Raw genomic sequence first — 12,811 nt, forward strand, 5'->3', positions numbered from 1 at the left:
AAATGCTTTGGGTAGAGGGGCGGGCCATGAATTTATTGACGAGGAGTCTGTGAAAAGGAGACTACTTGTGATCCCCTAAAGTAAAAGAGAACAAATCAGTTACTATATTCGGCGGCGAATCCAACTCGTGCGTCTCTACGATTCTGTTGATTTATCAGAGACTTGCAGCTTTCGTGCCAGCGTCTGATCTTGCATCGTTTCGGTTTTTTGGCTAAAGGGTGGTACTGCGGGAGAAGCTTTGTACTTCAGTCTTCTAGGTCGATTTAAATCCTTCTCTTTCTGCTATTTTCAAACTGGAACGCCGAAATTTTGCTTCTTCCTCAACTCTCTCTCTCTCTCATTTGGTAGAGAGTTAGTGGGAAGAATACTTCGAATATTCATTCCAAACAATGGACATTGATATGTCCAAAGCTCCGCCAATTTATGTAGATTCATATCAATATTATCTATTTTATCTATAGTTATTACAAATGGGTTTTTTTCATATTATATACAGCTCAATAATTATTTTCTTAATTTATATTTTGTAAATTCATCCATAATTTTGCTGTATTTTAAGCTATAGAAGTGTATAAGCCAGTATATATTGTGATCTACATAAATAAAGTACTCAATCAATCAATCTCTCTCAACGTTCATATTCAAGCTCAAGGATTTGATAATTTAATATGGAGAAATGAACATGTTTAATTGGGAAAGTTTAAATAGAGAATTTCTACTTACTTAAAAATACCATCAAATATCCTATCATTAACTTGTTTCTAAAGATTGCAAATACAGTATTAGTAAAAAAATACACCACAGGATATACAAGTTTTAAAGAAGAATGAACAACACTCCAAAATTCCAATGTCGAAAATTAGTTTATTTACAGAAATGAGTCCCTCAGAATATGTAATTCTATTTACCCACGTAGAGTAATATCTTTATGATGGTGTCTATTTCCACGCTGTCAATTTTTTGAAGACGTTCTCTGAAGTTTACATTCACTCTCTGAACGATTTTCTGCTCTATCACTTCTCGCAGTGAGGCGATGTATGTGCAGAGAAATATTACAATGTGAGAGTATTATATCCTCTCTGGTACGAGGTTCAAGTAGTTCATGAGTTATTTGAAATATCTGAGGTATAGAACCAATTTTTTTAGATTGATTGTCAACTATTTGAGAGAATGGATGTAAACCTTAGAAAGCATTTTTTTGACAGCGTAAAGATCAACACCATTGAAACGATATCATTCTTCGTACATGGTTGAGTGAAATTGTATATTACAAGGAAATAAAGCCTGCACAATAAGTTTATTTCCAACCTCCATATATCATAGTGAAGTTTTCCAGTGGATTAATTCATGGAGTTTGATTGATAAAAAACGTTAGTTCCCTGTAGCCAACGCTATACAATTAATCTTAAAAAGTAACATGCTACAAAACTAATTAAAATTCCATAAATTGTTTGCTATTCACATTTACATTCAGAAAATAGAAGTTACTTTGTACATGATTATTTTCCAATCCAAATTTGATTTTTCTTTATTGAAGCTCAAAATGATCTCTCACACACATTAGAATGAGGTGCTACTCACCAACTTATAAATAACTCACAGAGTTATCACACAGAGATATTGCTTTATTCAAAATGTTCAAAAATGGGTGATACATTTTAATGGGTAGCCAACAATTCGAACCTTTTTTGACACAATTAAAAGACACAATCTTTGTTCAAAGATATTTTTGTTGATTCTAATATTATGAGTTCAATTATGTAAATGTGCGTTGCTGTTCGAACCCCTTTTTCAATACTCTTCTTCTTCTTTCAGCTCCATCCAATAATTATAAAGGACCATCCAGCAATATATATCCAACACTGTAAAGGTTTAAAAAAAACAAAATTGAAACTAGAGATAGCAAAGTAAATGAAAGCTACATTAAGATGTTGAATTTTGAATAATGGAAAATTCCATAAACTCAATCAATAAAACAAACTTAAATACTTTGACTAGAAATAAAAATGAAAATGGAAACTTCTTTGATATGTTGAAGTTTGATTATTGAAGAATGTAATCAACTCTATTGATAAAACAGCATTTGTTTCTCACCCTTCAAGCATATTTTTTTATTTCCATAATTCAATCGAATAATGTAAGAGATTTTCAATGATTGATTAAGTAACGCAAGAAAATAGAGCAAACTTGAGAATTATAATAATATTCTAGTGAATGGAAATTTCACAAATTTAAAATTTGATGGGTGAAAAATGAAAATTTTCAATAAAACTTAGGCCTAATCAATAATGATAAACAAAAAATGAAAAGTGAATTGCCTTACCAGTATGGATTACATAAATTAAATTTGTATTATTTCCTGTTATGATAGAAAGTATAATTCCAAATACAACAAAGGATATCCATATAGACAGGTAAAACAGGAAAACAAAAACAGCCAACCGGTTTCTCTGGGAAGTTTGAAAAAAATTGAAAGTTAATATAATGTTTCTATGGAATATCGTTATAAAAATAAATGTAGGAATCACTTCTAAAAAGTTGAATTAGAATCGAGTAATAAAGGTGATCGAAAACGGTTTTAAAATCTTGAATGTGTTGGAAAAAAGTGGAAAATGATGGAAATGTCTACTTTAAGTACCTAATTTGACATTATGTTTGACTATTATATGTGTAATAAATATATTGTGATAACTACATTTTCTAATACATTTTCCAAGAAAGGCAAGTCTTTCCAAGCCTATTCAATTGAAAATATGGTTTTCGGAGATATCATCCATATATCATAAGGAATAATTTGTCATTAAATTGTAGAATTACCTTGATTAGACCAACCAAAAGTATGAGCAAAAGAAAGAACGTGAAAAGGCCCAACCCCAAAACAATTCTTAATGCACTCTCAGACTCTGAAATAGAAAAACCACTACAATTATCCATTTTATTTAATGAGCTTGAAAGAATGTGTAATGGTTTAAATCATGTAAGAGCATGACACTTGATAAATGTAACCTACATAGTGAGATAGTAGGGAATGTTCTACTTTAATAGATTCAACACGTTTAGTTCCATTTGATTTTTCATTCAACTTCCATGTAATGTTATTACATTTTTTTCTTATTCATGATATAATAGTTCCCATGATGATGAGTTTATGAAGATTTCCCATGCATTTTTTCCAATTCGCATCACATTTTGAGAAGATTTTTCCAGAAATTGAATAAGAGAATAATTTAGTAGTATGTGAAACGAGAGCATCATATTCTATGAATAATATTGTCAGCTCGGATAATGAACGTTTTTCAAAATTTAAAGCACCTTAGAGCTCATTGATGGTTCTCAAAAATGTATTGAAAACAACCAGATTTACCGTTTTTGAGTCTATAGTCTGAAACAGATCCATTTTGCAGTAAAACAGCAGAACCAACGACAAGATTCTGCAACAAAGAAAGAGGTTCAAATTTACCTTTTAAAAGAGTATGGTATTAATAAACTCGACTCTTAAAAGAACGTTATTGATGAGTAAACGTTATCATCCTTCGCTTCTGCTGTAGCCTACTCTTTTTAATTGATAATCATTTGAAAACATATTGATTTATCTTATTAAACATGAATATCGGGGACTGAGCTTCGCTCTGGAGTACAAAAGCATAAACAATTTATTACGAAAGTAGAAATTATAATAACATTCATACAGAAATGTTCTATCTAATCACAGTAAATTTAGATTGATTCCCAGAGGAATGCGAAAATTTCCCTCACAAAGGCCCAGTTGCACAATAACCGGTTAAATTTGAATCCTGATCAACTTCACGTGAAGCAAATAAGAGAAGACCATTTCAAAAAGATGGATATACTGGAATTTATCAGGATTGAAAATAACCTGGTTTTTTTGCAACCGGCACTAAGTACCTGATTGAATGATTACAAAATTTCAACAGCTGAATCATAATTTTGACACAGTCCCACACACATGAACTCGCTCACTCACTTCCATCACCAACACAGACGACGAAATAATTTTTATCAGCTGTTTTTCCAAGGATGAATGATAATTATCCTTTTAATGTCCTTCAGCGAGTTTTCCCAGGGATGAGATTTAGTGCAATCGAATCTTATATGTTCTGAATTTCGTGAGAATCGTTAAAGCCGTTTTCGAGATCCGATGAAATTCAAACATTTAAATATCTAAACATATAAACAGAACTTGCTTGTTTTATAGAATAGGATAGGATAAGGATTTACTGTAGTTGATTAGTAAAAATGTTTGTTGTTTGTAATAATTTTACTTTTTTTCAAGCTTTTACACAAAATATTTAGAGTAGGACTACTTAAAAAATTAACAGTAAACCGTGATTTCATCATAAAATTATTTGTAAAATCATTATCAAATATCATAGAAAGGGATCAATTGATTTTTTTTCTCAAGCTGGGTTTACACCAAAGTTATTAACGAAATGTCAATAACTTAATCCTTATAGATTCTATTAGATTGAACGGAGCTTGACAAGCACATTTATGTTCATCATTTGTATGATAAGTTTTTGTTTAATCTAATAGAATCTATAAGGATTCAGTTATTAGAATTTTGTAAATAACTTTGGTGTAAACACAGCTTCAGGGCTACTATTGAATAAAAACATTAGTAGCCGAACATGTCGTGACGAAATAATTCAAAAAAGGGAAGAAGATTTATATTTTCATAAGAGATCAATTAAACACATTGCAAAAAAAGACCAAATACATTCACTGAATTTGCATCTGAAAACAAGGTAATTTTTATTAATTCTGATACTATTTCAAAACACTAGATCAGAACAATATTGGTTTGAGGTTAAAATGAATTATGTTGTTAACTCACCAATGAAAGTAGTGCGTGATATACACAAACTATTGAAGATCCAGTCTGCAAAGAGCATCCACAAATACTTGTATCAAACCTACACATTTCAAATAATTAAAATAAATTTTGTAATTTGATGACAAGAACAGTATTTTAAAATTTGAATAGATTTCATCAATATTATTATTTTCAAGGAAGGGTTTACTCTAAGTGTGTACAGCTGTCATTATGCATGTTTCTAAACTGCTACTGATCCAAACACCTTGGAAACATTTTTTAAACGTTGTTTAGAAAAACTACCTCATAAAGAAATTATTTGTACGTTTAGGAAGGCTACGTTCACACCAAAGTTATTAACAAAATGTTCATTCTTCCGTCCTTATAGATTCTATCAGATTGAACATAACTTATCATACACAACGTAATGTGCATATGTGTTTGTCAAGCTCCGTTTAATCTAATAGAATCTATAAGGACGGAAAAATAAAATTTTGTTAATAAGTGTGGAGTAAACGCATCTTAATGTGAGAATCATTTTTTCTGACTGGACCAATGATATTTTTCATTGCAGCTGACATTTAATTTGATTTTCACTGATGAAGCCTACTCTACATACTCACCAGGGGTGCCCACAGGTGGAAGGGGGGGGGAGTTGGACACTGCCTTCATCCTTGAAATTTTTGAAGGGGGGGGGTCGAAATGTCAAAATCAGGATCAAAATAAAATCCTGGAGGGGGATCCCAAAATAAGAAAAAAAAGGTCGCAGTGTTTAAAATGAAGTAATAACTTCTTAGTAATAATTACTCAGGAGTAATCTACGAACCACCCTCCTAGTAAGTTGAGGAATAATTCAGTTATTATTCTTCCCTATACAAAAATAATTCCCGCAGTAGTCATTAGAAACACTTAAATTACTCAGGAGTAATCTACAAACTCTTCATGCTTATTCTTATCCCATACCATACTCTTCAAACCGTACTCATGAAACATAAAACTCATCACCCAATTTATTTTGAGAAGATTGAAATCTCTCTATAACTTCAAAATGATACCCCTTTGGAATGATTGGATTAAAGCAGCATTAAACCACTACATAATATATACATTAAGCCGCATCCACAGAATATATGTATGGTATGATAATTCAATGTACAATCAGTTGTACAAGCTGGGTAATCTTAGTTTCGGTATGGAATTGATTCGATGTTATGCGAATCAATGTGATTTGGGCTACCCATGGAACGGAGGATGCAGTCAGAGTGTGATGTCGATTTGATGCAGGGCTCAGTCGAATGCCACTGAGGATTCCGTGAGGCGGAAAGCAGACCAATCTGGCCGCGCTCGCAAATGCAAAGGGAATCTGCTGGAGTTGGGAATGAGGGCTAAATGGATAAGGGCTGAGAGCATGTAGGTCAGTGTGTACTGCAAGCCGAGTGCCTCAACAACACTGACCTCAAAAGTAACCAATCAATATTGTCATTCGCCCCTACAATCAGTGCACTGATTAATATTTCCTCTCCGTTGACCATTGCGGAATCCCAACTGAAAGCACAGCAAACTAGTCGCGGCTTATCTCTAGGCGCTCCCATCAATGCAACAACAGTTTCGGGTATTATCGCTCCACATAAATCACTGCAACACCTTATCACACTCTCTAACAAGGGTTAATTATCCATATATTGTTACCGTTTGAATAATTGAGCGACTAGTATTAACATCAGTTGTTTTGCACATTTCCAATGTTTGTAACGTCGCTTCGGTTCTATGGATCGATTTCTTTACTGTACTTGCAAAAATCATGCAGTTTGGTGAATAATAATTGACTGTACTCATCAATAACTCATGAGTATCACTCATATGGGCTTCTATAGGGGATAAAACATTTAATTATGAATAAGATGTATTACCTGATGAAGAAACATTATAGAGCATTTATCTCCATATTGATGGTGAAAAAATGACTAGATGAGTATTTTCAACGCAATTATATCTCCTAGTGTATCAATTTTCCCATTCTCAAGTAATTTTTATTCGCATAACATCGAATCATTTCCATACCGAAACTAAGCTTACCCAGCTTGTACAACTGATTGTACATTGAATTATCATACCATACATATATTTTGTGGATGCGGCTTAATGTATATATCATGTAATTGTTTATGCTGCTCTAATCCAATCATTCCAAAAGGGTATCATTTTGAAGTTATGGAGAGATTTCAATCTTCTTAAAATAAATTGTGTGATGAGTTTAATGTTTCATGAGTACGGTTTGAAGAATATGGAATGGGATAATAGTGTAAGCATGAAGAGTTTGTAGATTACTCCTGAGTAATTTGAGGTGGATAATAATTGACTGTACTCATCAATAACTCATGATTATCACTCATATGGGCTTCTATAGGGGATGAAACATTCAATTATGGATAAGATGTATTACCTGATGTCGAACAGATATCAGTACGACTGAGAAACATCATATTTTGGGAAAAACGAGGATTGACCTTGATATTATGACAATGAAATTTTTCAGGATTTCATATTGTGGTAATTATTTATATTGAATAAAAAGACAAAGAAATTGTCAAAAACCACAGATTTTATTGTCTTTCCAACTTTCAATGATTTACAGAGATTAACAATGGTGTAACATCCAAAAGCGGTCTCTCTAACTTTCAATAAAATCTGTGGTTTATGACAATTACTTAGTCTTTTTATTTAACAAGGAAAATAGCTTGAAAATGGGAAAATTGATACGCTAGAAGATAATTGCGTTGAAAATACTCATCTAGTCATTTTTTCACCATCAATATGGAGCTAAATGCTCTATAATGCTTCTTTTATCTGGATATTATTACTCTTCTCAAACTTCTCTGTACGCAATATTTTGTGCCCAGTGAATAAATTTCAAAGTTTTTCTTTCATTTCAAGCTAGTAAACCCTTTCAATACAGATTCTATATAATGGTATGACATATAGATTCGTGTGAATTTGGAGTGAACATTATAGGAAACTATACATCAGTGGTCGCCAAACAGTCGATCGCTCGTGGGGTAGTTTTTGGTAGCTCACAGAAATGCTTGGGTTGGCAACCAATATTTGGCCTCAAGTCCCCAAAGAAAAATATTCATAAATATACTTTTTGCATTGTAAATTTTCTATTTTTGGTTTTATCTATGTATACATTTTATTTATCATAATTTAATTACTTCATCCTTGTTTTTCATGTGATGGGCTACCATAGCAGAAGAAAAATGTATTTCCTTTTAAGTTATAGTTTATTTCTAGAGCGGAGCGGCCTTACACCTCTGAGTATTTTCAGTTGTTTTATTAGGAGTAGTACTCCCCAAACGGGCTTATGCCTAGGGTTGTCCACTTTTATTTCACATTTTTAATCTTTCTTTGTTATTTTGTATCATGTTTGTTCGTGAAATAAATGAATTGATTGATTTATAAAGTTGCATTGAGGTTGAAAGCTATGTTCAGCTCTACCTACTTGTGTGTGAAGCATCTTTTTCAAGTATGAAATTCTTAAAAAATCTATATAGGAACAAACTGACTGATGATTATTTAGACAACTGCATCAGAATGACTACAACGTAAACTACAAACATCAAGAAAATACTTGATGATCAAAAAGAGTTCCACTGCTCTCATTGAAATGTACATTTCAACTTTTATTATACTTTTTGCTATGAGATAAGTAGATTTCAACTCTAGGAATGTTTCTTTATAGGCAATAAAAGTGTGAAAATTTTATTTTGCGTACCGTACTTTCTTCAGTCTAATATTTCTTGGTAGCTCACTAGAAGATTATTTATAAATGCTATTCTAGCTCATCAGTTTGGCGACCATTGCTCTACATCAACATGGATCAATCCCTTTCAATAATAATATGAATTTCAAATTTTATCTTTCATCTCAAGCCAGTAAACCCTTTCAATACAGATTCTATATAATGGTATGATATTTAAATTCGTGTGGATTTGGAGTGAGCATTATAGAAAACTCTATCAACACGGATCAATCCCTTCCAATAATAATAATAATAATAATAATAATAATTATTTAATATCATATCGTTGAATATCACAAATTTATATTAATTCATCATGCATGAGCTTTCCATCTCGAATACAGTTTGGAAACGGTGGGACGTAACAAATAAACAGTTAGCACAAGTGGTGTGCTCAACACTGAAACACTAGCAAATTGAATAATGGTTTCCGAGTGATAATTTACATGAGTAGCACTGTACTTGAACTGTAGTTACTCCTACCGCAGTGTTGAGCGGATAACGAGCACATAATTGACCCACATAATATAACCCACAATCATTGCAACGAGATTACATTATTATTCTATAAAACTGGTGTTGGTCAAATTCCGAGTTATTAAACACACAATAATCATGATGATGATGATGGGTAATGATCCTCATCTATTACTATCTTTCCTATTCATTACTATCATCATTACTATCTCATCCATCACTCTTTTCAAATATTCTCTATATTCAGCTTAGCTTGCTGAATTGAATAAATCAAACTACAAAACAGTAATTTCTATGTTGATATCAATATTATAGTCTTTGCTATCATTAGATTGATTGTTCATAATGTTCAGCTTGTTCAAATGAATAAATAGATTAAATGCCCGTTTATTACATTCATTCATTAAGGGCCCTACACACCTACGGATTTGGCTCGTGGATTTGGCCTGTCTTGGCTCGGCTCGGGAGAAATCCGTGAGTGTGTAGGCGATTTTATTGCGAGCCGAGCCAGGCCAAATCCGTCCAGACTCCATAGCTACTGGCGCGGCTCGGCTCGGCTAGGCTCGGGCGAAATCGGTGAGTGTGTAGGCTCTCCCGGCCGGGCGCGTGTAGTTACCAGAAATCGAAATCGCCTAAAAATCGAGATAGCAAAATTTTTTAATTTCAGATTCGGATTCAGCGCCCTCGAATTAGTAAAATAGTTCGCGGGAACTATAAAATAGTCGAAAATGAAAACTCTGTGAGCACTTTAATGTTATTAATGAAGAATTCCATTTATATGGAGAATTTGGTTGAACCTATAGCAAGAAAGTACTAGTACTGTACAATAATAATACCAGTGTTCCCCCAAAATTTTTATTAGCTGTAGAATAAACATGTTTCAATTTTTTTATTCAATAAAAATGTACTTATTTTTATATTATTTTTGTCTACTTGTGTGAAGGGCTCTATGTCCTACCAATCTCTACCCTTATGTCCAGGGAACTTCAAAAAATAGAATAATTGACGTACTTTAATCTTGAAGAGCAGGAAATAGGCCTATAGCCATCTTCTGTAAATATTAAGAATCTTTATGAAGACCTCAAGTTAATCAGTTCAGTAATTCAAACGTGATAATGCATCATTCTTGTATTTCCTATCCCGTACTTTTATAAGCCGATTATTTACTTTATTATACTATGGATAACGAGCTTAAGATATGAGCTCGTATAATAGCTCGAATAGATTATGAGCTTCTATAAGCTTATATTATTATTATAGATAATTATTTTTTATTATTTTATTATTACTATTATAGATTAATATTTCTTATAGATAAAATAGATTGCCCTTGAATCCTCCAACTTTGTTGACAACTTCATCTTCAACCCTTTTCTTGCTCAAAATTTACTACTTTGGTTGTTGTAACTTGGCTCTATGTTTGTGTTGAAGTGTCGTCCTCGCTGCAGTTGAGTGTTGGTGTTAATTAGAGGCCCACCGGAGTTCGTAAGCCGCTTAAATCGTCCGACAACTCTCTTGTCTCGGTTTAGCCTCACCAGTAATTATTGCTGGACGTTATTCCTCTCTGCAATTTGAGCCATTGTCTTCTAGAAGATTATTTGATTCCGTCCCAATTCGACGGATACTTTGCGCAACCGTGTATTTAGTGAATTTCTCATCAGGATATAAAACGATTAGGCCAAGTAGTTTTGAGTTACTATTATCACTCTTGTCACTAAGTCGCCACGACTGAATTGTTATCTTCTAAGAGGTTTCCGAAACTATTATACTTGGAAAATACAAGTGTAATAGTTTTCATAATATTGATATTGAAAAAGAAAATCTATGAGAAATCTATTCTCTCTACTATGATGACAATAAACACGGTCAAGTTGAGTTAATCTGAACAGGAGGGTAATATTTTTTTCTGGATTGTTGAGTTTTGGTTAGGTTGGATTAAGTTAACAATTCTCCACCCCCTTTCACATATCACATTTTCCAAAGTGATAGGCTACAGCAGTTTTGATCAAATTTATGAGCTTCTCAATTCATCATGAATTTATTTATTAATATCGGGGCACCGAGCTTCGCTCGTTATCTGTTTATTAATAAACAGAGCACAATTTTCCAAAATGATTGTGGAAGGACAAACAGGCACAGCCCACAACTGTTTCTTCCCCGAATTTTGATTTATACACTACTAGTAGTTCTGTGAACAGTAGACCTCACGCAGTATTCTTATCCACAAGTACCTGATTGAAACTATAGACCTTATGGAAATACAGCAATAGACTGGCTTCCCCACACATGTGTGTAATCACTTGTCAGCTGATTTATGATGAACAATTCTATTATAAGTTAGTCTGATTTTCACTCCAATATTGGCGTATGAAGGAGGCTCCTTTTTCCTTTTATATTATCCTTGAAATGCAAAATTTCCAAAAACCTAGGCCAAAACGATTAGGCCAAGTAGTGTTGAGCTTCTATTCTCACTCTTGTCACTAAGTCGCCACGACTGAATTGTTATCTTCTAAGAGGTTTCCGAAACTATTATACTTTGAAAATACAAGTGTAATGGTTTTCATAATCTTGATATCTGGTGTGGTGTACTCTACCTACCTACCTTATGCACGAGAAGGAGGTTACAAAGTCCATTTCTCAAGGATGGGGTGGACCCTCCATTAGTTTCCCAGGAAGGAGACTCATGCCAGTTGATAGAGCTGATAAATAACTAAACAGAGTATAGAGTTGAAGAAAATCAGTCAAATCATGTTTGATAAAATTGTGAGAAACATGGATTTTTAGTCATTTCTCATCCGCCATTTTCCTCAAGAATATTACGGGGGTCCTGCAATTTTCCCAGAAATGAGACTCATGTCAGGTGATAGCTATCCATGATATAAATTTGAAGAAAATAGTTACAGCCGTTTTCGAGAAAACCGTGAAAAACATGGTTTTTTAGTCATTATCCGCCATTTTGTCCGCCATCTTGAATTTCTTGTTGTCGGATCCTCATGGTATAAGGACCTTAAGTTTGAAATTTCAAGTCAATTAGGAATGGAGCTATTGTGTTCACAGACATACACACATACACACACACCTTAATTTATATTCGGAACCTTTTTTTTCGGAAAGCAATACTTTCTTTACCTATGGTAGTAGGGCAAGGAAAGTAAAAAGAAAACCTATGAGAAATCTATTCTCTCTACTATGATGATAATAAACACGATCAAGTTGAGAAAATCTGAACAGTAGGGTTATATTTTTTTCTAGAGTGTTGAGTTTTGGTTAATTCTGTACAAACTCAAGTTGACACCATAATATGATGTTTATAGTGACACCATATGAACTCAACAATATCATCGAGTCCATGTTAAATACATCAGCGATATCGAACTTCTATTTATTCGGAGAATTAAGTTAACAATTCTCCTCCCCCTTTCAATTTCATTTTCCAAATGTGATACAGCAGTTTTGATCAAATTTATGAGCTTCTCAATTCATCATGATTTAATTTATTATTTGTTAATTACGAGAAATGACACCTGATTGTGAGAGGGTGAGACATGAGTATCTGATTGAAGATGATTATTATCTTCTAAGAGGTTTCCGAAACATTTATACTATACGTATACCTCGATATTTGAAGTGATCCGTGGTCTAGTGGATAGAGTGCCTGCGTAGCAGCATAGAGATCCCGGGTTCAAACCCTCTCAATACCA

The 12,811-nt window shown here is 33.2% G+C and overlaps 2 protein-coding genes across 8 annotated transcripts in view; one reads left to right on the forward strand and one right to left on the reverse strand.

Moving 5' to 3' along the window:
* The window catches only part of LOC111057538 (ADAMTS-like protein 1), a 323,119-nt gene that overhangs the window by 150,283 nt on the left and 160,025 nt on the right, over positions 1-12,811 (forward strand). The window lies entirely within an intron of this gene.
* Positions 1,409-5,097, reverse strand: LOC111048593. 2 transcript variants are annotated; one of them, XM_039421847.1, is made up of 5 exons: positions 4,856-5,097; positions 3,365-3,431; positions 2,818-2,903; positions 2,324-2,450; positions 1,423-1,862 (listed from the first exon to the last, which is right to left on the reverse strand). In XM_039421847.1, the coding sequence occupies exons 1-5, from the start codon at positions 4,940-4,942 to the stop codon at positions 1,792-1,794; spliced, it is 438 nt and encodes a 145-aa protein (XP_039277781.1). In that variant the 5' UTR covers positions 4,943-5,097; the 3' UTR covers positions 1,423-1,791. The 2 variants fall into 2 exon arrangements, with proteins under 2 accessions (XP_039277782.1, XP_039277781.1); XM_039421848.1 differs by lacking the exon at positions 2,324-2,450 and having other exon boundaries at positions 1,409-1,862.

Source organism: Nilaparvata lugens, chromosome 2 (genome assembly GCF_014356525.2).
Source record: "Nilaparvata lugens isolate BPH chromosome 2, ASM1435652v1, whole genome shotgun sequence".
NCBI classification, from domain to species: domain Eukaryota; kingdom Metazoa; phylum Arthropoda; class Insecta; order Hemiptera; family Delphacidae; genus Nilaparvata; species Nilaparvata lugens.